Source organism: Carcharhinus amblyrhynchos, chromosome 3, assembly GCF_965287045.1.
Source record: "Carcharhinus amblyrhynchos chromosome 3, sCarAmb.v2.hapA, whole genome shotgun sequence".
In the NCBI taxonomy this organism is placed as follows: Eukaryota; Metazoa; Chordata; class Chondrichthyes; order Carcharhiniformes; family Carcharhinidae; genus Carcharhinus; species Carcharhinus amblyrhynchos.
Genome location: NC_137326.1, coordinates 22,156,566 through 22,177,587, shown reverse-complemented (window position 1 = coordinate 22,177,587; position 21,022 = coordinate 22,156,566). Strand labels below are relative to the sequence as shown.

Sequence of the window (21,022 nt, the reverse complement as noted above, 5' to 3'; positions counted from 1 at the left end):
TGCTTACATTGCAAATTTGGGTAAAATCTTTATAGAGAATAGTGCTCAATAAAATCTTGAGGCGCTATGAATTTTGCTATGACGGAGACATTTCCATAAAATTGTTACTGTTCATTGGTAACATTTAGCAGTAATGTTCTGTATAGTTTAATTCAGAAAATTATCAGATTACATAAAATGGAGATTTTCTGTGACCACTGATAAAGAATTATCTGTACTGTATCAATGAACTTTTTTTGCTAAAGCTATAATTTGAGTGTGAAAGCTGAAAACTGTAGTTAGGGTATTCTTAAATAAGAATGTATCTGTTGCAGGATTTCATCAAGGAATCCGTAAGCTCCACAAACAAAACATGGTCAGGAAGCTAATACAATTAATTTGCTGATTTAAATTATATCCTGGGATGACAAATTGTACTTTCATATTACCATCAAATATGTGATTCATGAATAACAATATTCATATTATACTTCTCCTCAGGGGAAGGAGAGGAACATAGAAATGTATGGGAATGGAAAAGATTATTGTGATCCAGCTGGCTGATCCCAGGATGGGGATTAATAATCAATTAAAGTGAAAGAATTTGAATTAGGCTTTCTCAATGAATGTCTCGCCAACTTATTGCCATCTCCTCTTTCTTTACTATGACTTCCAATTTTGTCTGCCCTTTCAATTCTCTGTATTAACTGCACTTTGCTTCTTTGTTTAAATTCTATTCTTTTTTTCAGTTTAGTGCCTAACTATGATAATCAAATGATTGCTGTTGAAGATATCACATTTCTGTGACTTTTGTTCTTAATGTTGATAAGTACCATCATATGATTTGTGTGTGGTATATCGATTGCAGTTTTATTTGTGAACTTTCTACAGTAAAGTAATGATATACCAAAATACCTTATCAGATGGTGCTTAAATGGCCTTATATAAATAACAAAACGTGAGAGGTTCAATCTGCTGTGATGTTCTGATTTCCTTTGGAGGTACCTCTGCAATAGTCACAATATTTTCATTTATTTGATGAGCATATATACATTGGACACAAAGTTGTCCTGTTTTATCAGAGCATACAAGGTATACTGGGTTTGAAAGGCAACAAAAGGCTCAAGTATACTAATAACAAAAATTTACAACATATTTTACAACACATACACTAAGTTAATACAGAGATCTTTTAATATACATCAATGTTTATAGGAAGTTATTCTGCGATGTACCTCCAATTGCCTGTATAAGTTGTTACATTTAAGAGGAAAGCAGCTTCTAGAAGTGCAAATATCAAGGAATGTAATTTCTATTCATTCCTTACATTACAAAGTGATTTCAATCAATTCACAGTTAATACTAATATATACTTTTGTTACTTTTAACCAATTCAAAAGTAACTTGTAGATTGGCCACAACACATGTTCTGAATAAAACTTATTACAGCATAGTCTAGTTAATCACAAAAGCAGTTTGTTAACTGATTATTAACACTAAGCTGAATTAACATTCTGGCAAGACTTTGAACAGAAGTAAGCACGCTTTAATTGAAGAATATACTGTCAGACTTCACTACTGAATAAAATATAGAAATGTTACATTCACTATAAGGCATCTCTGTGCACATACCACAACATCACAGTGAATATGCTAAAGGTTAGTATCTTTCCCCTGTTGAAATCACTCAGACATTGCACAAGTAAGTGGAGTGTGACCTGTTTTAAATTTACTAAAATCATCTTGAATCTAACTGACCTAAAGCAGTTCATTATGTCACATCCTACTTTGGACATACTACACTACACCCGCAAGTGCACTACAGAAGGCATCAACTCTAGGGCAACAGAACAGAATTTGTCTAAGTCACTGAAGATAGCACGCTACAGCTATTGTAACATTGACATGGGGTTATACAATACTTCAAGGCATTCAATTTTTTTTTAATCAGAAAATAAGCTGGCAAAGGACTTTCTCAAGTTGCGGATTGTCTCAGCCTTTGCTTCGTCCTCATTCATATTTGATCGAAATAGTGATGATTCCGTAATGTTGAATGCATTGGTCAAAGACTGTGATTTACTGCAAAACCAAAAGAAAACCAATACACTTAAATATATTTTGATTATTGGAAGTTCTTATATTATCAATGAACCATCATTCTCATGAAATTATCTATATCATGAAAGGTGGTAGCATCTCAATTCTTTGTTCCATGAGCATCGGAAAATATATCCTAATCATTTTCATGACCCCAATTGATTACTAAATGGTAAATTGCAACACATATGAACACGTGAATTAGGAACAGGAGTAAGCATTTGGCCCCTCAAGCCTGCTCTGTCCTGATTGTGACTTCAATTCCACATTCCTGCATACCCCCGATAACTTTTGACTACCTTATTATTGAGAATCTATCTACACCACCTTAAAAATATTCAATGATCCTGCCTCCACTACTCTATGGTGTAGAGAGTTCCAAAGACTCATGACCCTCTGAGCGAAAGAAATTCTTCTCATCTCCACCTTAAACTGGAGATTTACTTTTAAACTGACTACCCTACTTCTAATCTATTTCATAGGGGAAACTTCCCTGAAGCGCCCACCCTCAGGATCTTATATGGTTCAGTAAGATCATCCCTCATTCTTCTAAACGCCTAAGGATCTAGACCAAGCCTGTCCAAACATTCCTCATATGATAACCCCTCCCCACAACCACCCTACCATCCTGGGTATCACTCAAATATATACTTTTATTATATATACTTTTTATTTGTTCTCTTTAGTACTTTGCAAACATTTTGTATATACAATACAAACAATTTTTATTGCTATCTTGTAAGAGTGTTATTTAATGTCAGTTAGTTGTTAGTCACAAGAACTATTCATGGAAATTCTGTAGGTGTATCATGTACTAAAACAGGTTATTAAATAGAAACAGTAAAAAATATTTAGATTTGAGCTAAACAGGGATTTCAAGCCTTTGGTTGTGCTGATGTTACTGAAAACTAGTAATTTTTCTTCTGATGCACTTCTTTTAGGGAAAATAAGCTTAAATCTAGGAACATGGAGTTTGAGCTCTTCATTTTTAACTGGATTACATATCGCTAAAATCTGTCCAAATACCTGCCCACGAGAATGGTTTACTTGAATCTTCATTGACTTGTTAGAAACAAAACATAAGGAAACCAAAATAGGCGTATAACACACAGGACTTTAAAAAGCAACGATTTATGAAGAGGGTAATAATTTTGAAGAACGAGGGCCAGCAGAACCATCTCTTCAGCTGTGCCCAACCTTGTTGCATCAGGGGATACCTTATAAAAAGTGTCATGAGTTCTGCTTAATAACCTTGTCTCTTGTGCTCTAAGTGCAAGTAATGGTGACACAGAACATTGTACCAAATCAGTGTAGGCAATGGGGATTACAGTTATTTACTTTTGTCCCTTTATCTATAGTATCAGTGTTATTTTGAATGATTAGTTTATAATTTATGATCTGGCAGAATTTCCTTGGAGGTTTCAGCATTATGAGCAGGTGACTTGAGAGGCATATCTGTGAATACAGTTCCAATTAAGATGCCTAGAAAGCCATATTAAATTTGCAATGCTGTTTCTTTCTCCACTGACGCTGCCTGACTTGCTGAGTATTTCCAGCATTTTATGTTTTTAATTTAAATTGTAAGTACTGTCAAACGTCTCCTAACTGCTGTTGTGATTTAGGAACCCAGATATCAAAGCATTTTAGTTCTTTTTTTAAAAACTGTCTTATATTTACAGTTTACAACTTATTACCTAGCTTGCATTGTGGAAAATATAACCTACTTTTCAGACCACAGACTGAAGGTAACAAAATCATGACTCAACTAAAAGGGAGGAGGAGTGAAAGGGGAGATGGATAATGAGAAGAAAGAAGGGAAATATAAGAGGCAAAATGGAGAAAAACGGAATAGAGAAAGGAGAAGCTACAGTAAGTAGTCTCACAACACCAGATTAAAGTCCAACAGGTTTATTTGGTAGCACGAGCTTTCAGAGTGTTGCCCCTTCATCAGGTGAATGAAGAGTTCAGTTCATAAACAGGGCATATATAGACACAAACTCAATTACAAGATAATGGTTGGAATGCGAGTCTTAACAGGTAATCACGTTCTTACAGATGCAGACAATGAGAGTGGAGAGTTTGTGAACTGAACTCTTCCCTCACCTGATGAAGGGGCATGGCTCTGAAAGCTCGTGCTACCAAATAAACCTGTTGGACTTTAATCTGGTGTTGTGAGACTACTTACTGTGCCTACCCTAGTCCAACGCCGGCAACTCCACATCAAAAGGGATGGTGGAAGAGGAGGTGGGGAAATGAGAGTCAACAGGAGAAGGCAAAGATTAGGTGTTGGGAAAAAACAGCATAAAGGGGGCGAGGGAAAGTAGGAGGGTGAGAGAGATGGGAAAAACGTGGATTGGAAGACTTACACCCTCATGAATGGAACACGGTGGAGTTTCACATTGCACATTTAATATTTCTAAGATCTTATGAAAAGGATGGAAAATCCTTGTTTGCATATTTTGTATTTTTAAAAAAGAATTTGAATTCCTTCTGATGTTTTTGTTGTGTAATCAATATTCGTTCTTTAATATTTGAGACAGAAATTTTATATTTTTCAGAAAAAGAAACCTCAAATGAACAATATCTTACTTTAAAAGGGGATGGGGCTGTGACTGTTGCTGAGGAGTTGTTGGCTGCGATTTGAGTGCAGGCTGTGCTTGCATCTTCTGCTCAGGTTGCCCCTTCAGTGGTTGACCTTGTGATCGCTGGGTTTGCAAAGTAGGCCGTGGCTGTTGCATTGCTTGGCTTGGTGGCCTTTGTTGCTGAGGTGGGGGGCCAGTGGGACGCAGACCTCCTTGTGGACGCGGCCCCTCAGGAAAAGCCTGATGTTTCTGCGGTAGATCTTGGCTTTGTGGATGTGGTCCCTGGGGTTGTGTTGGGCCCCCTATGTTCAGCACAAGAAATACTATATAATGTTACATTGATAAAAATTCCCTGTAAACTTTGAAATCCAGCACTTCCTTATTAGAAAATTAAAGGGCTTTTTTTATATGTGCCCAATGACCTTCAAAGGTGTGACATTTTGAGAAATTACACTGTTGTGATCATTTAAAGTCATGATGGTAAGCGGCAACTCAGACTTTTGTCACTAATAAAGTACAACCTTGTTAATGATGGCAATGCCAGTGTTAAAATAGTTTTACATAGGAGCTGTGGTTACAAGTGAACAAGCCATGGAGATAACATATTAGGTTGCTGAAAACAAAGACAATATGAGAGTCCAGAGGAAACAGGAAAGCAAGGTCAGAATAAGCAATATGGTAAGTACCACAAAAAAATGACGAAACTTCAGTAAAGCTATGTTGTTGGCATAGCACATTGACCCTATTTACAATGAGTCACTAGCTGATGACATCAAGTTTGCTATTAAACCATCTACAGGGCATTTTACTGCCTTTCTAAATGAATACTTTACTGCAACCAGTCCATGAAATTTGAGTTTCATCTGTTGCTTTTAATGGTCACAGTTAATACATTCTATAACAAGCTTTAAGAAATTTTTAAAGAAGCAAGAGAAATATGATTTACGCTTATGTATTATTGGTAAGTCATACGCAACTAGTTAATAAAGTACTATAAATGATAGAATTTATTTGTGGACAGTTATCAATTATATTTCCTTTCATGCACATGACCATGGTCGAAAATTGAAAATTAGTTAACATGCTAACCTCTGCCAAGAAATATTTTGGTTATTCAAAACTGGCATAACATCAACTACATGTAATAAAGATATTAAAATCAACTTAAATTATAATTAAACTTAAACTATTGTAATTAAACTATAATTAAACTGAAATTCAGATGAGAAAACAACATCAGTATTTGTGTATGTAGGGTTACTGAAAAATAGTGTAAAAACAATTAATTTGTGAACAAACATCAGGTATTTTAAGTTATATGGCTGTCAGACTAACTCTGGTGACCTTTAGAAATGGCAGGCAGGACCCAGATCTGGAAATCCCACCCCTAGTTCAGACAGATCCCATTTCATCAGCCAGGGCGAAGGGATTGAGGTGTGTGTTGCACAGGTGGGAAACCCAAGCTCAGCCAGGCCATTTGAAATTATTGCTGAGTTCAAACTGACCCTACTTTCAATGTCCCAAAGGCCTTAACTCCTCAGAGTTGGAGTCACAAATATATGAATTAGACGTAAACACTTATGAAGGGCGGAAAGATTGGTTTAAGTTTATTATCTGAAGTTTGTTAAATTCCCAGAAACTTAAACATGAAAAAGCAGATTGAAGCTGTCAGTTTGAATTAAATAAAAACTCTCTTCTGGACTACTTTAATTGACAGGCCATTTTATGTTGGTTATAAGAAAAAATCCTGATGTTTCAATAGAATTCCTTGTTGTCATTTCCCAAGAGCTGTTAGTACAGCTGAGATCATTTTAAATGCTTGACTGAGTTTCAAAAGCTATAACATATCTCACAATTTGATAGTTTAAAGAGGCTATTAAAGAATAATCTGTCCCTGTTGTGATTATTGATTATAACTTTGTTTTTTATAACAGATTGAATATGAGGTGATTTAAAAACTTGAAATGGGTTTCATCAGTTTAAGTCTTTTTCAATATAAAATGTATATGAGGGAGACTTGTATTAGGTTATTAGTATATTATTTTTCAACTCCACGTAGCTCCTGAGATTTGCCATAGTAGATATTGGGTGAATGACTATGGAGGTAGGAGGAGGCATGGAGAGTGCAGGATGAGAGCTAGATGCCAAACAATTTGGATAAAGTCCTAGAGGACTGAGGAAGTGCTTTTAATCCTTGGCAGTCACCTGCCTTTGTTACCACTATGATGTTCTTCCAAGGGCAATGGGCCCAAATTTATTCTGCCCTCACCTCCTTGGTGCAAAAATTGTGTGCGGCGGAGTCATTTAAACTGAGATGTGACTGTTGGTACTGTAAATGTCCTAACTTGAGCTACGTCCCTGGTAGAAAAAGTCTGAGCCATAATATTAGAACAACATGGATGGATATATTTGATCAATGATTCAGTAGTGTTTAATTTTGGGTACAGGGAGAAATATTAATGTAATTTCTCCAAGTACTTTTACTGAACATCTTTTTGCATCTTTTTCTCATTTTTAAAGTAATGTTGCTCCCTCTTAATTTTACTTTTTTCCAAAATGGACCATGCACAGGCCAGTGGGTGGGCACACCTTTTGCTCTAAGCTCACTCATTCTTTAAAAAGATGCTCAGAGGTGTGAGACTCAATGTGGCTTGACCTCTGATTGCACATCTTTTCCTGTGGCAAGTGTTTGGTCTTTGATGACTCTCACTGATAGTGGTTGAAATTGAGTGCTTACCACAGTGATAATCATGATTGCTTAAAAGTGCATTCCTTAATTTGTTGCTTAGAATTTAAATAATAATGCACGAAATGGTCAAATGCAGCTATATAAATTTCTAGACATTACATTTTCAGTGCATAAGTAAGTGCTGGATTTAAATAATTCAACAATATCCCATTGTTACAATGTACAATATGAATGACTTTGCAAAACAGATTCCTCCAAAAGGAAATCAGAATGACTTTTGAACAGTACATTTTCATTACATTCAAATTTCAATTAGATTTGAATGAAACAAATTTGATTGAGTGTTTCAACAGGGGATTTGATTTACTAACAATTGAACACAGTTTCACAAAGAAGTTGATAGCAAAAATTAAAAGAGCCTTTCATCATTCTTCAGAATGTCAGGGTACATTAAAATACAACTTTAAATCCATTGCTAATACAGTAATGGGTACATTGGCAATTAGGGCCTGTAGGCTTGAAATAAATTAATTATAATCTATGAAATCCAATGATCTTCATGGTACAGATAAAACTCATTTCTATGAATTATAATAATGTCTCAATAAACGGATGTACATCTTAAAATTGCTTTGCTTTTCAGGATTACTATGAGATTAAACTGCATGTTTAGGGATAAGCAACAGCTCTTGCGTTTAAATTAAAGTCATACAGAGGATGTTAATTAGACAGGCATAGTCCTTTACTCAATTGTCCTAGATTGTTGTAATCCCTTGATGGAGGATGCTGTGTGCTTGGAGCTCAAGGTGACCCCCAGAGCTCATGCCTGCATGGACTCCTCCATTATATGGAAGGATACACTGCCATGGGCAAGGAATGCCCTATCAAATAAAAGTTTGTGTGTGAAATGTCATGAAATCTGTTAATACTTTTACATCTAAAACACAATTAAACTAATTTTGCTGTGTTTGCTTTTGTTTCAGTTTGTACGTAGTTTCCCTTATTGCGTTTCTTCGGAGAATTGTCAGCAGAGAAAGCAGAGGATGTAAATGTACTTAACCTAATGATTGTTTTTGTCAGATAGATATGTATGTAAAAATTATATCATAAAGACCCATCTACCTTTTGTGTTTTTATTGCACATCAAGCTGTACAAGTGTGTAGCCACATTATGTAAAATACTGCAGTAAAACCTGAGCATTTTTTAAACCAAATACAATTATAATAAAAAAATAAGAGACTTTTACAAACAAGTCAACACATTTTGTTATGACCTCAACTGTAACATTAAACTTTGCATATAGCATGCTTGCATGCAGATCCAAATGCATTTTTAGGAATGTTTATTTTTGGCTGTGTAAATCAGTGTCCTCCAGGAATTGAAATATTAAGCCATTTTTGTTTCTGTTAGCCACAACACTGTACTTTATCTCCACAAATGTCTCTCCTAAAGCAATGCACAAGGTCAACCATATCTACTTCATATGATTAGGATAACTGCAGAATTACATGCAAATGATTATAACATGAGTTCTGAAGCACGCCTATTTAGGTTTTAGCCATGGGCAAGAGTTTTTCCAAAATTTCAGCAATAACAGGGTATTCATCAGCCACACACCAGCGTGTTATGGCATTTTTCCTATACTCCTTTCAAGGCATTTTGGGAATATGTGCTCCTGACGAGTAGCCCCGCTTGCTTGGAGCACATATTAGCAAATTGCATGCAAACTCCTCCGTCCAGTCATTTTAACAATAATAACCCAGAACTTGCTGTGGCATGAGAAGCAGCCACTGTTTCAGATTTGCTCTTGCACATCTAATTTTGATGACATTTTGTCCCTTAAATTGCTGAAATTATGATAATGAAGTGAACAAGGCAAGCAACTGTGTATCTCCTTCATCGATGAAGGACTGTAAAATGAACGACGCAAAGATGAGAAGGAAGTATCATTTAGAATGGCGAATTCAAAGTCAAATCAGGTACAGAAAGAAAACACAAAGAAAGGAGACAATTGAATTAAAAGACAGAACACAAGTAAAAAGATTATTTAAAAATATCTCCAATATCAATAAAAACCTGAGACCCTACACAAGGAACCATTAATTTCAGTGCCAGAAAGGTTGATTAACAGTAATTAGCACTTAACAATAAAAAAAGTACCTAAGAGTTGAAATGACTTGACTTAATTTTCCGTGGTGAACTTACCTCATATCAACCATGCAAGTGCTATAATTTCACACGGTCAATGCAATTGAAAGGGGAGTCAGACAGCAAGGTGTCATTTCCGTGAAGCTTATGTCAGAAATTTAATTGTATCTTTTGATTTCCATGTTTAATTGTGCATCTGTCCTCAGCTGATATTGCTGTGACATTTGCATATAAATAATTGTGAGCACTACTAACCTCACCATTGTTTTGACAGAAAATTTTGAGCCGTTATAAGACCTGTATTTTCCTCTGTATATTAACTGTTATCAAAATATAGATATATGTAAATAGGGGCATAACACTGGCATAAGGTTTCAATGGGCTGTTTGTACACTTACACTCAGTAATAAAATAGCCTAAAATAGGCTCACATCGCTGGGTGAAAACTACTCCCCCCTCCAATCAACTTTCTGCTTGTAAGGCCTTGTTAAAAAAAGTCATGAGAATTTCTTACATAATTATGTTGGTGTGTGACTGAAAACAATAAATGAGTAATGAAGTCCAGATTAGCTAATGAATGCAGCGATTTCTAAAAATTATCACAGCATTTGGAGACCAGCATAATAGTTATATCAACATGGTGTAGAACATACAAATTTTACAGAAGTGGGCATTTGAAAAAACATACAATTGTTTCATCTGCTTTAATCTTCCAGATCATTCAGTACAGGCAACTACGGACTACAGCCCATATACAGGTGCAGACCACTGTCAGAAACAGGCTAATGAATATTTACAATTTCTCCAGCCCTATTGAACGGTATGGCTCTTTTATAGAAAATTATAAAGTTCTAGACTTACAGCTAATAGCTCAGGTACTGAGGATACTTAGCGGAGAACAAAATTGACAGCATGAATAGCTTTATTTGCCGTGAGCTTCTGAATCACAATAAGAAGTCTCACAACACCAGATTTAAGTCCAACCAGTTTATTTGATAGTAGTGTGATTACTATCAAATAAACTGGTTGGACTTAAACCTGGTGTTGTGAGACTTCTTACTATGTTTACCCCAGTCCAACGCCAGCATCTCTGCCTCATGGCTTCAGAATCCCCATTGTCAAATAGGGATCAGCAATCTGAGCTGTATGGAAAACAGCCACTCAATGCAATTTTCCACAGAGTGGTAAAGTAATGGCCAGAGTATGGACTCCCAGTTCAATTACAGAAGGAGGGTGGTCTCTCAAAGCTGGAGAGCTTGGAAGTAGCAAGAGGATGCCGTGCGAGCTAAGTGAGGAAGAGGGGGCTTCAAAATGAAGGTACCCTACCTCCAGCTGTACATAAGCTGCTACTGCATCCAGGCAGCCTGATCTGTCACTGGGAGGCTGCTAAACTGGCTGGAATCTGGAGGCTGACTGGAAAATCCATCCATAGGCCTCCAAGACAGGCCTTATTTCCCTGTACCCCTCCCCTGTTCTACTGCCAGAAAAATGACCAGAGATGAGATAGAGCGCAGAACAGGCATGCAATCCGACAATTCTGTTTTTAGGACCTGCCCACCTTTGTTCCTGGCCTGGTGGGGGCTGAATGTCCAGCTCTTTATTTCTAATTTGTTTATAGCAATGCCAACTTAAAATAAAGTAAAATATAAATGTTGACTTTTTCTTCCATTTAGAGAGAGATAGGCATGCCCCTCACAAAATATTGCACCAAAAATAGGTTCAGTCAATGAAGGATTTCAAAATCATGTTTTACTTTTCTCTATGATATTTAAAAAAAATCTATAGAATTCCTACAATGCAGAAGGCGGCCATTTGGCCCATCGAGTCTGCACCAACTCTCTGACAGAGATCCCACCCAGGCACTTTTCCGTAATCCCATACTAATCCCCCTAACCTACACATCTTGGGACATTAAGGGGCAATTTAGTTTGGCCAATCCACATAACCCACACATCTTTGGACTGTGGGAGGAAGCCAGAACACACGCAGGAAACCTACGCCAGACACGGGGAGTGCAAATTCCACACAGGCATTTACCCAAGGCCGGAATCAAACCTAGGTTCCTGGTGCTGTGAGGCAGCAGTGCTATCAACTATGCCACTGTGCCATTCTCTTGTGTTTGTCACACAAGTCCATACAAGCAATGTTGATGAAGAAATCAAAAACTGATCAACAGATATTCTTTTCCTTAGCGGGTTGTTTGAAAATAAGTTAGGGTGGCACGGTAGCACAATGGTTAGCACTGCTGCCTCACAGCACTAGGGACCCAGGTTCAATTCCGGCCTCGGGTCACTGTCTGTGTAGAGTTTGCACTTTCTGCATGGGTTTCCTCCGAATGCTCTGGTTTCCTCCCACAGTCCAAAGATGTGTGGGTTAGGTTAGTTGGTCATGCTGTATTGACCCTAGTGTCAGGAGATTTGCAGGGTAAATGTGTGGGGTTATGGGAATAGGGCCTGGGTGGGATAATGGTTGGTACAGACTCAATGGGCCGAATGTCTTCCTTCTGTACTGCAGGGATTCTGAACTTTTGATTAGCCTTTCCCTCTTTCTTTTCCGTAAATCACTGAAGTTGAGGTTAAATATATGTGGAACATGTCTAGTCAAGCCTGTAAAATTGGAAATGCAGTTTAAATCTTGTTTTCCAGAATATGTTTCAGTATATGAGCATTGCAGTTCTAAATCTGGAACTTGCATTTTTGCAGATGAGCCATATGGGAGAAATGCTAGGTTTCTTGCTTAAGTGGTCTGTAACCTGTAGCCTGTTGTGTGTTCAATAAAGTTAATGCAAGAATACATTTTCACACGCATAGCTTAGAAAAGTACATGCTGTGTCTGAATATTGCATATTGGGTGTTGAGAATTGTACACCCACTGTACAGCCAACGTGATTTTCCATTTATTTAAATGCGTGGTATCTCCATTCTTAGTATTCCAGTGTGCATTCTCAGTGTGTACTACTCTAGATTGGAAACACATTTGTACATTCACATCTCCTACAGTCATGGTGAACATAATGTTATTAGCTTTCTGGACCCAGGGAGTGACCAAGATTTCAAATAGTGCATGTAGTGAATGGCTTCCTGGTTATCAGTGGACATAGCTGACATATCAGTGATTTGTGCAGCTTAAGTGTGAAGGGTGGCAAGGCAGCACTGGTGATAACAGAGGGGTCATTATAAATGTCAGGAGGAAAAAGTGGTGCTGGAGCAGATGAAGAAGTTGCAGACAATGAGAGGGGTGAAGAGCGAAAGGTACAGGTCAGAGTTCTTTGGCCATTCACACCAGTGGGATTCTCCAGTCCTGGTGGCAGCACATCCCTGCCCATGGGTTTCCCACTGGCGTGGGAGTGACATCAATGGGAATTCCCATTGACAGCGTCGCGACCAGAGAATCCCATTGTTAGCAAACAACGCGCCATCTCTCACCGGTGGGAAACATGCGGCTGGGAGGCCAGAGCATTCTGTCCATGGTTTCTGTGTTTGGATTTTAGTGTATAAGGTTTGGAGTTTTAATATATGAAGATTAAATCTGTATTATATGCAGGCTGGATTACTGTGTAAGGAATTACAATTTTAATATGTGAGGAGTGGATTTTTAATGTATCAGGCTTGGATTTTTATCTTACAGGGATATGGATTTTTTTAATTTTTGAAGGGGTTGGGCTTTTAGCATAAGAATGCTGGATTTTCACCATGAAGTCTTGGATTATTTGAAAATGGGTCATTTGGTTTTTGGTATCTGGAAGGGAACTTGGATCCTCTGTGCTCAAAGCAATTTACATTTTTAGCATGTGGGTTGTGGGGGGGGGCTGGTGAGAGTGCCAAAGGCAGACAGTGAGCTTTGATTTTTAAACTGCAAGGACTTAGATTCTGCAGATGATTCTTGAATTGGTATTTCATTTATCATTTCGCTATTTTACAATATTTTTATTTTGCTATTTTAGTACAAAAATAAGCTGATTTATGCTACATCATGTAATCTTGGCTGTCTCCAATGCATTTTGATCGTATGAATTCTATTCACTCTGCCCTGTGGATCCAGACATGCAGGGGCATTATTAGAGATTGGAGAGATAATTAGAGGTGGGTGGCCACTCTGTACTGATTTACCTGAGCTTAAACTCTGAAGCATCAGTCTCACCCAACCTTGCTGACTCAGGTGGGTGAAATTCAGGCAACGCAATGGGTCGCTGCATCCAGCATTGAAGTCCAAAAGAAGTGGAGTAAAGGAGGATGTGTCTGTTTTTTACGGTATTAGTTGCTGTAAAGCAGGTGAGTTTAGACGTCCCACTGAAAATAACAGGCCAGGAAGAAGGTAAGTATCAAAGATAAGCAAATGTGATGCTTCGGACATCAGGAGGATGCAGAAAATTTGGACACTAGGGGTGTTATGGGTCAGGTTGTGGGCAGTCGGGTCACTGGAGGGGTCGAGTCGGGAGGGGGTGCAGGTCCAGAGGAGTGGGGGTCACGTTGGATTGGGGCATTGGGGGCAGCTGGGTTTGGGGGGGTCAGGTTGAGTGAGAAATTCCATGCCGTTGGTATACACTGTGGGATTGGGGTGCTTAGATGTCAAATGGGTGGAGAGGTGTGGGTGGGCCTACTGGGGGTGGTGGGGACGGGGAATGTGTCTCGAGCAGAGCTCAGGCTGGGTCTTTAAGATAATTACACTGAAGTTGGAAATGTTTTTCTTTCTTCTAACTCTTTCAGAGTAACTATTCACATATCACTGGTAAAACCATCCAAAGTTAGCTTTGTCGGATGGTTCCCAGCGCAGTGCAACGCAATTGTCCAGGGGAAGGTAGCGCTTCTGGAGAATTGCCAGGTAAACCCTTCCATGGGAATCTGCGAGAGGGATCCTCCAGAACATCTTTTGGGTACTCCCCCAAATCCGACACGGAGGAGTCAGGAGTTTAGGGGCCAATGTGTTTCCACAAGTGTCAACATCTGGAAATTAGTATGCTACACAACTTGTTGATGTAACGTCTATGAGAACCATACATATTGGTATTTGTAAGTGCTAATGCCTTCACTTTAGCATAATCACTAGAGAATATAACCTTTGTCTTTAAAAAAATAACATTATTTGTAAAGGAACAAAACCTGTTTCTTGGTGATCTATTTAGTTTCAGACTGAATTATTTTCAGGTTTCAAAAATCCATTGGGAAATTAGGGTATGTAACTCTTTATTGCACAGATGCAAATATGGCCCATAGTTTCTCTTTTAATATCTTGCTATAGACCCATTACTAAAGCGTAGAAGCACTCCTATCAATATTAAGGTGCAATCAGGAAAATATGCACAGGCTTAATCAAAATAAAAGCTTGAATACAAAACATCTCGTTGGCACCAGAACATCAAATGACTATAGTTTCAGTGACCCTGGCTCTAGCTGCCAAGTTCTCGTAAAAAGTACAACATTAGTTGTGAAATCTAAGTTTTAACATGTGGTACAAACAGAAGCTAACATAATCTATGTCGTTCACCCCTGAGAAAAATCCATATACTCTTTGGCTTATAGGTTCTTCCTAAATTTTGCACAGATTGCTTATTCCATCTGCCCAATTGTGTCTCATCCGTTGGGACTTAACAGTTGAAAATATCAGAATAATGTAATTGATAATCCAATTGGTATTAATTATATAATTTTCCTAATAAATTATAGCTAATCTGTTTGTAAACTGAAAATCTGAAGTTTATGGATTCATTAGATTGGATTACATAGGATATACAGCACAGAAAAAGGCCCATCCAATCTATCCCAGAGCTTATGAGGCTTAGAGTTCAGGATGTAGATAGATTGCAGACTTGGGCAGAGAAATGGCAGACGGAATTTAATCCAGACAAATGTGAGATGATGCATTTTGGAAGATCAAATTCAGGTGCAAATTATACAGTAAATGGTAGAACCCTTAGAAGTATTAACATACAGAGGAATCTGGGCGTACAGGTCCACGGATCCCTGAAAGTGGCAACATAGGTGGATAAGGTGGTCAAGAAGACATACAGTGTGCTTGCCTCCATCGGCCAGGGCATCAAGTATAAAAGTTGGCAAGTTATGTTATAACTGTGTAAAACTTTATTTTGACCGCGTTTGGGATATTGTGTGCAGCACTGATTGCCACGCTACCAGAAGGACATGGATGCTTTGGAGAGGGTGCAAAGAAGGTTCACCAGGATATTGCCTTATCTGGAGGGTTTTAGATATGAGGAGAGGTTGGATAAACTTGGATTGTTTTCACTGGAAAGACAAAGGCTGAGTGGTGGTCGATAGAAATCTACAAAACTATGAGAGCCATAGATAGGGTGAATAGTCAGAGGCTTTTTCCCAGGGTGGAAGGGTCGACTGCAAGAGGCACAGTTTAAGGTGAGAGATGGTAAGTTTAGGGGATACATGCGGAGTGATGATGGGTGCCAGGAATGCACTGATAGTGGACGTGATGGAAGCAGGTATGCTAGCAATGTTCAAGATGTATCTTGACCGTCACATGAATGGAAGGCGAATAGAGGGATAGAAACTGTATTAGCACAGGCTTGATGGGCTGAAGGGCCTGTTCCAGTGCTGTATTGTTATTATGCTCCATATGAGCCTCTTTCTTCACCTAAATCTATCATTGTAACCCACTATTCCTTTCTCCTTCATAATGCCTGTCAAGTTTCTCTTTAAGTGCATCTATTGCTTCAGCCATTCCCCGTGGTAGCGAGTCCTCACCAACATAAAAGCTTCTTCTTAATTCCGTATTGGATTTCTTGGTGACTCTCTGAAGCAAGCTATTATTTATATGACAAGAGACTGCAGAATGCTGTGGTAAGAGGGATCTGTTGCTCCTATGTATGAACCACTAAAAGTCAACATGCAGGAACAGCAAGTAATTAAGAAGGCAAATAGAATGTTATCCTTCATTATAAGGAGGATGGATACAAAAATAGGGAAATCTTGCTCCAGCTTTACAGGGCATTGGTCAGACCACACATGGAGCACTACATCTTGTTTTGGTCTCCTTAGTTAAACAAGGATATACTTGCAGTGGAGGCAGTTCAGAGAAGGTTCACTAGCTTGATTCCTGGGATGATGAAGTTGTTTTATGAAGGAAGGTTGAGCAGGATGTACCTATACTCATTGGAGTTTAGAAAGATGAGAGGCGATCTTACCGAAACGTGTAAAATTTTGAGGGGGCTTTGCAGAGTAGATGCTGAGGTGATGTTTCCCCTCATAAGGGAATCTAGAAATGGGGGCACAGTTTCAAAATAAGGGGATTTTAAGACAGTGATCAGTAGTAATTTGTTCTGTCACAGGGTTGGTGATGTAATTCTCCACTCCAGAGGGCAGTGGAGGCTGTGTCAATTAAAAGGCTGAGTTAGTCAGATTTTTGATCTACACGGGAGTCAAAGGTTATGGGAGGGGGGCAAGCAGAAAAGTGGAAGTAAGGCTACAATCAAATCAGCCATGATTCAATTCGGTGGCAGTGGTTAGCACTGCTGCCTCACAGCGCCAGGGACCTGAGTTCGATTCTCAGCTTGGGTCACTGTTTGTGTGGAGACTGCACACTCTCCCCGTGTCTGCATGGGTTTCCTCCAGGTGCTCTGATTTCCTCCCACAGTCCGAAAGACATGTAGGTTAGGTGGATTGGCAGCGCTAAATTCTCCTTCAGTGCGCCTGAACAGGTGCCGGAGTGTGGCGACTCGGGGATTTTCACAGTAACTTCATTGCAGTGTTAATGTAAACCTACTTGTGACATGAATAAATAAACTTTAATTGGCTTCCTCTTATTTCTTGTTCTTATGTCCTCATGTTGATGGCCTCTAGTTTATGCTTTTCTCCACAAGACGAAATATTCTCCCTGCCTACCTTATCAAAACCTTTTGTTATTTTACATACCTCTATTAGGTCACCCTTCAGCCATCTGTTTCCAAATTAAAAGAGACCCAGTCTGTCATTCCTTCCCTGATATGTGCACATTTTGCATTCAGAAAATTAAATTCCTGACTCTTTTGCAATAATTCCCTGAACCTTTTATTAAATTTACAAGTGGCTGAACAGATAAATAAATGTATAGAAATGTTAATAACAGGAAGATCCAAGCTCAATCCCCACTTTGTGCTGAATTAGTTGACTACATCCAAATTGTACAAGTGCTATAATTGCACTTTAATGTCCCGAGGCTAGTGAGGGGAGAATTGTTTGGAAGTGTGCACGTATAGCTATTGGACAGCAGCAGGTTTGGACAACAGCAGGCTTGGACTTACTTCATTGGGTTGTTTCACGTTGACAAATAGCTCAACCAATAATAACAAGGTTTAAAACAACATTGGCCAATGGAGTGAGATACTGAAGGATGGCCAAATCTGAGAACATTTCTTGACAAACTTATCATTAACGGGAGGGGGGACAACAAAAAATAGGCTCTAATCAAATAAGTACAAGAACATATAACATTTATCCAAGGTTAATATTGCCTTGTAATGCCTCTGTTGAGCTGCTGGTGTCATCCTTTGCTCAAGTTACTCTCTAGACTAGATTTTCTCTAAAGCATTCCAAAACAAAATCGATTCATTAAACTTAAAATGTCTTCATTGTGTGGGAGAGATAGACAGACATAGTTGCCTTCCTTGCTGCAGGAACTAAGAAAAAACGTTAAAAGACTAAAAATATTATTGGCTCATTGGCACAAAAATAAAAATGCTACGAATTAACTCATAAATTAATAATATAAAATTGAAGCTTTTAATGATCTTTACCTGTTCCATTAATTCCCATGCAGAACAACAAGTAGCATGTGGTAAAAGCAAAGGATTAACTCTGAAACTATTCACCTCACAACATAAAATACTTTGAAACACCATATCTAGCCATTGAATGACAGCAGCACTGGACTCTGTATAGGCACAGTTGTGTGTACTGTTTACAACACTGTAGCTTAAACTGCAGTCCCAAGGTCACAAAATGTACAGTAAAACATAGCCATCAATTACGAGCACAAACAATGACAAATAAACATAAGACAGTACAATTGACACTGCATAGAAAAACACAGTCCAGGTCAGCACTGAAACACTGCCAAAAGTTGCGCAGAAAATCTTTTCTTTTTTAGCAAAAATCGCCATCCTTTTATTTGTTTTAGGAAGCCTGGACTTGTTTTGGTCCTACTGCAACGCCATTACAGTCGAGAATATACTGTAAACAACCTTGTGGTGGTGGTCGCTGCTGAGGGAATGAGCCTGGCTGTGTCTGTGTCTCCTTCAAACTTCCACCCTGCAAAAGAAAATGTTGAATCCAAATTAACTCTGGTATTTTCTACTCGCATTGGTAGTATTGACCTAAGGAGTTCAGCTGTACCACCAGTGGCTACTCACCACTTACCTGTTGGTTATAAATGAAATACTTCAGACAATGGTGACATGTTTATAATCAGCACATTTAATCACTAAATTGGTAGGTTCAGAATAACTGTTCAAAACTTGCATTTGAGAAAAAAAAGCAAACAGTTCACTCTGGCAAATTATGTTTTCACATATAAAGGTTCTTATGGCTTTGTTTGAATCCACTTCACCCACCCCCATTATCGTGAAGAGCTACTAAATTGAGCATGACAACAATTGGGGCCACCTTGGGCCACATGAGCTGTTAAGCGATTGCAACAGCGGAACACTTAAGCCACAGTCAGAGCGAATAGATATAACAAGATGGCACTTAGTTCAGCTTCTTCTATCTTAAATGCGTAAATGCTACTGCCAGCACAGTTTAAATGCCGTATATTGTTGTTGTTTGAAAGGAGAATGCTGACGATATTGTTAGTTTTGTTGAACTTGGAAATGTTTGCGGCTATAGTCAGAATGGCATTGTGAAAGGTACGTTATAAAATCAGGCTGTGGATGGAAAATTTAACCATTGCTGTGCATACTGTAATATTGTTGTAAAGAATTCTGCTTTTACATTCCAGCCCTTTCCACGAATGATCAAAGGAAACATTCGCATTAAACATAACTTTAACATTAATCTAACTAACGTAATATTGTGCCTGGTCGCTTTGAAAGGAGGTAAATTGGAGTTAGATTACATTGAGGTACAAAACATTACTGACACCTTATAGTGCAATATTATCACATTACTTCCAGAGGAACAAATATTGCTGAAAGATTTAAACATGTTTTGCAATTCAAATATGCACAATAAAAAGGGTAAGCACATGGATAAATGAATATTTTTTTCTGTTTTGCTTGCCTGTGGTTGTTGTGTGGCAGCAGGTCTCTGAGGTGATGGAATAGGTGTCCTTGGTATCAGTTTGTTCATTTTGGCTAAAACTAGTTCAGTTAGAAGTTCTCTGTCTTCAGCCTGGTGCTCTCCAATTAATGGCATTGTACAGTCCATGACCTGTAAAAAAATCATAAAGTTGTACCTGCTTTGCTGGTGAGAAATGGTTTCATTCTAATACAAATCCTGGTAAAACAACATAATTGATTTCTTTGATTGAACTGTTTAAGCTAGAGCCTGTCCACTATAAGCAAAGTAAGTAGTCTCACAACACCAGGTTAAAGTCCAACAGGTTTATTTGGTAGCACAAGCTTTCAGAGTGTCGCTCCTTCTTCAGGTGACCTTGATGTTGTGAGACTTCTTACTGTGCTTACCCCAGTCCAATGCCGGCATCTCCACATCATCATTATAAGCAAAGCCAGGCCAATGTAAGGCTATAGAAGTGCAGCTTCCATTTACATTCCAACTTAGTGTGGTACTCTTTTCATATGCAATTCAATGTGATTAGGTGGTTATATGCTGTCAGCTTCCTTTGCACAGAACTTCAGTTATACCTTTTTACTATTGCTATTCTATGAGTTCAGATCATTTCATATAAACTCAGATTGGTACCACCGACACAAGCTATGGTAATGACAGAGGATGGAATCTTGTGCTGTCTTCATGGTTAGCTTGGTGATAAAGGGGCACTTAATTGGGCAGAAGGGTGGTGGGTGGGGACTTCCTTGCGTCCATCCCAATTAAGTCCACGATGGGATGAACCATTAATGGCTTGCCCATCCCGCAGCCAATTCCTCTCTCATAGCACTGTGGGTGTATCTACACCACATGGACTGCAGCAGTTCAAGAAGATACATCATCGCCACCTTCTTGGGGACAATTAGTGTTGGGCAATAAATGCTGACCTAGCCACCAATGCCCCCCATTGCCATGAATGAATTTTTAAAAACCCCACCACTACTGGTATTAACCCAGCGGTTGATGGAGAACTTACTATGCAGCAAAGCCTAATAAGTTTGCTTGTGGGCTCCCAGGTGATTCCTCTTTCAAAGGAATCTAGTATCAGGAAGGGGATGCTGCAGAAAGCCAGTTCTTGCCCTTGCTGCTGAGCCTCCGTCCCCATGACCCCCATCCTGCGAACAACTTCCTGTCATCACTCAACTGTACCCCTCCTTGGTCTGGGGCCCCTTCCTTCCTGAGGGCACTGCTGAATACAGAAGTGTTGTCAGTCTCTACTGGCAGGCAGCTCTAGGTGGGCATGACTTCCACCCTGGCT

The 21,022-nt window shown here is 38.8% G+C and overlaps 1 protein-coding gene across 2 annotated transcripts in view; it reads right to left on the bottom strand.

Annotated features, from left to right (window-relative positions):
• Positions 1-1,057: 1,057 nt before the first annotated feature.
• syn2b (synapsin IIb) overlaps positions 1,058-21,022 on the bottom strand; it is a 348,709-nt gene continuing 328,744 nt past the window's right edge. For both annotated transcript variants that reach the window (XM_080182020.1, XM_080182025.1), the window contains exons 10-13: positions 19,717-19,866; positions 18,681-18,747; positions 4,666-4,960; positions 1,058-2,058 (exon numbers count right to left, since the gene is read on the bottom strand). In XM_080182020.1, the coding sequence (XP_080038146.1) occupies positions 1,923-2,058; positions 4,666-4,960; positions 18,681-18,747; positions 19,717-19,866 (648 nt within the window). In that variant the 3' untranslated portion in view covers positions 1,058-1,922. The remainder of the gene's footprint in view (positions 2,059-4,665; positions 4,961-18,680; positions 18,748-19,716; positions 19,867-21,022) is intronic.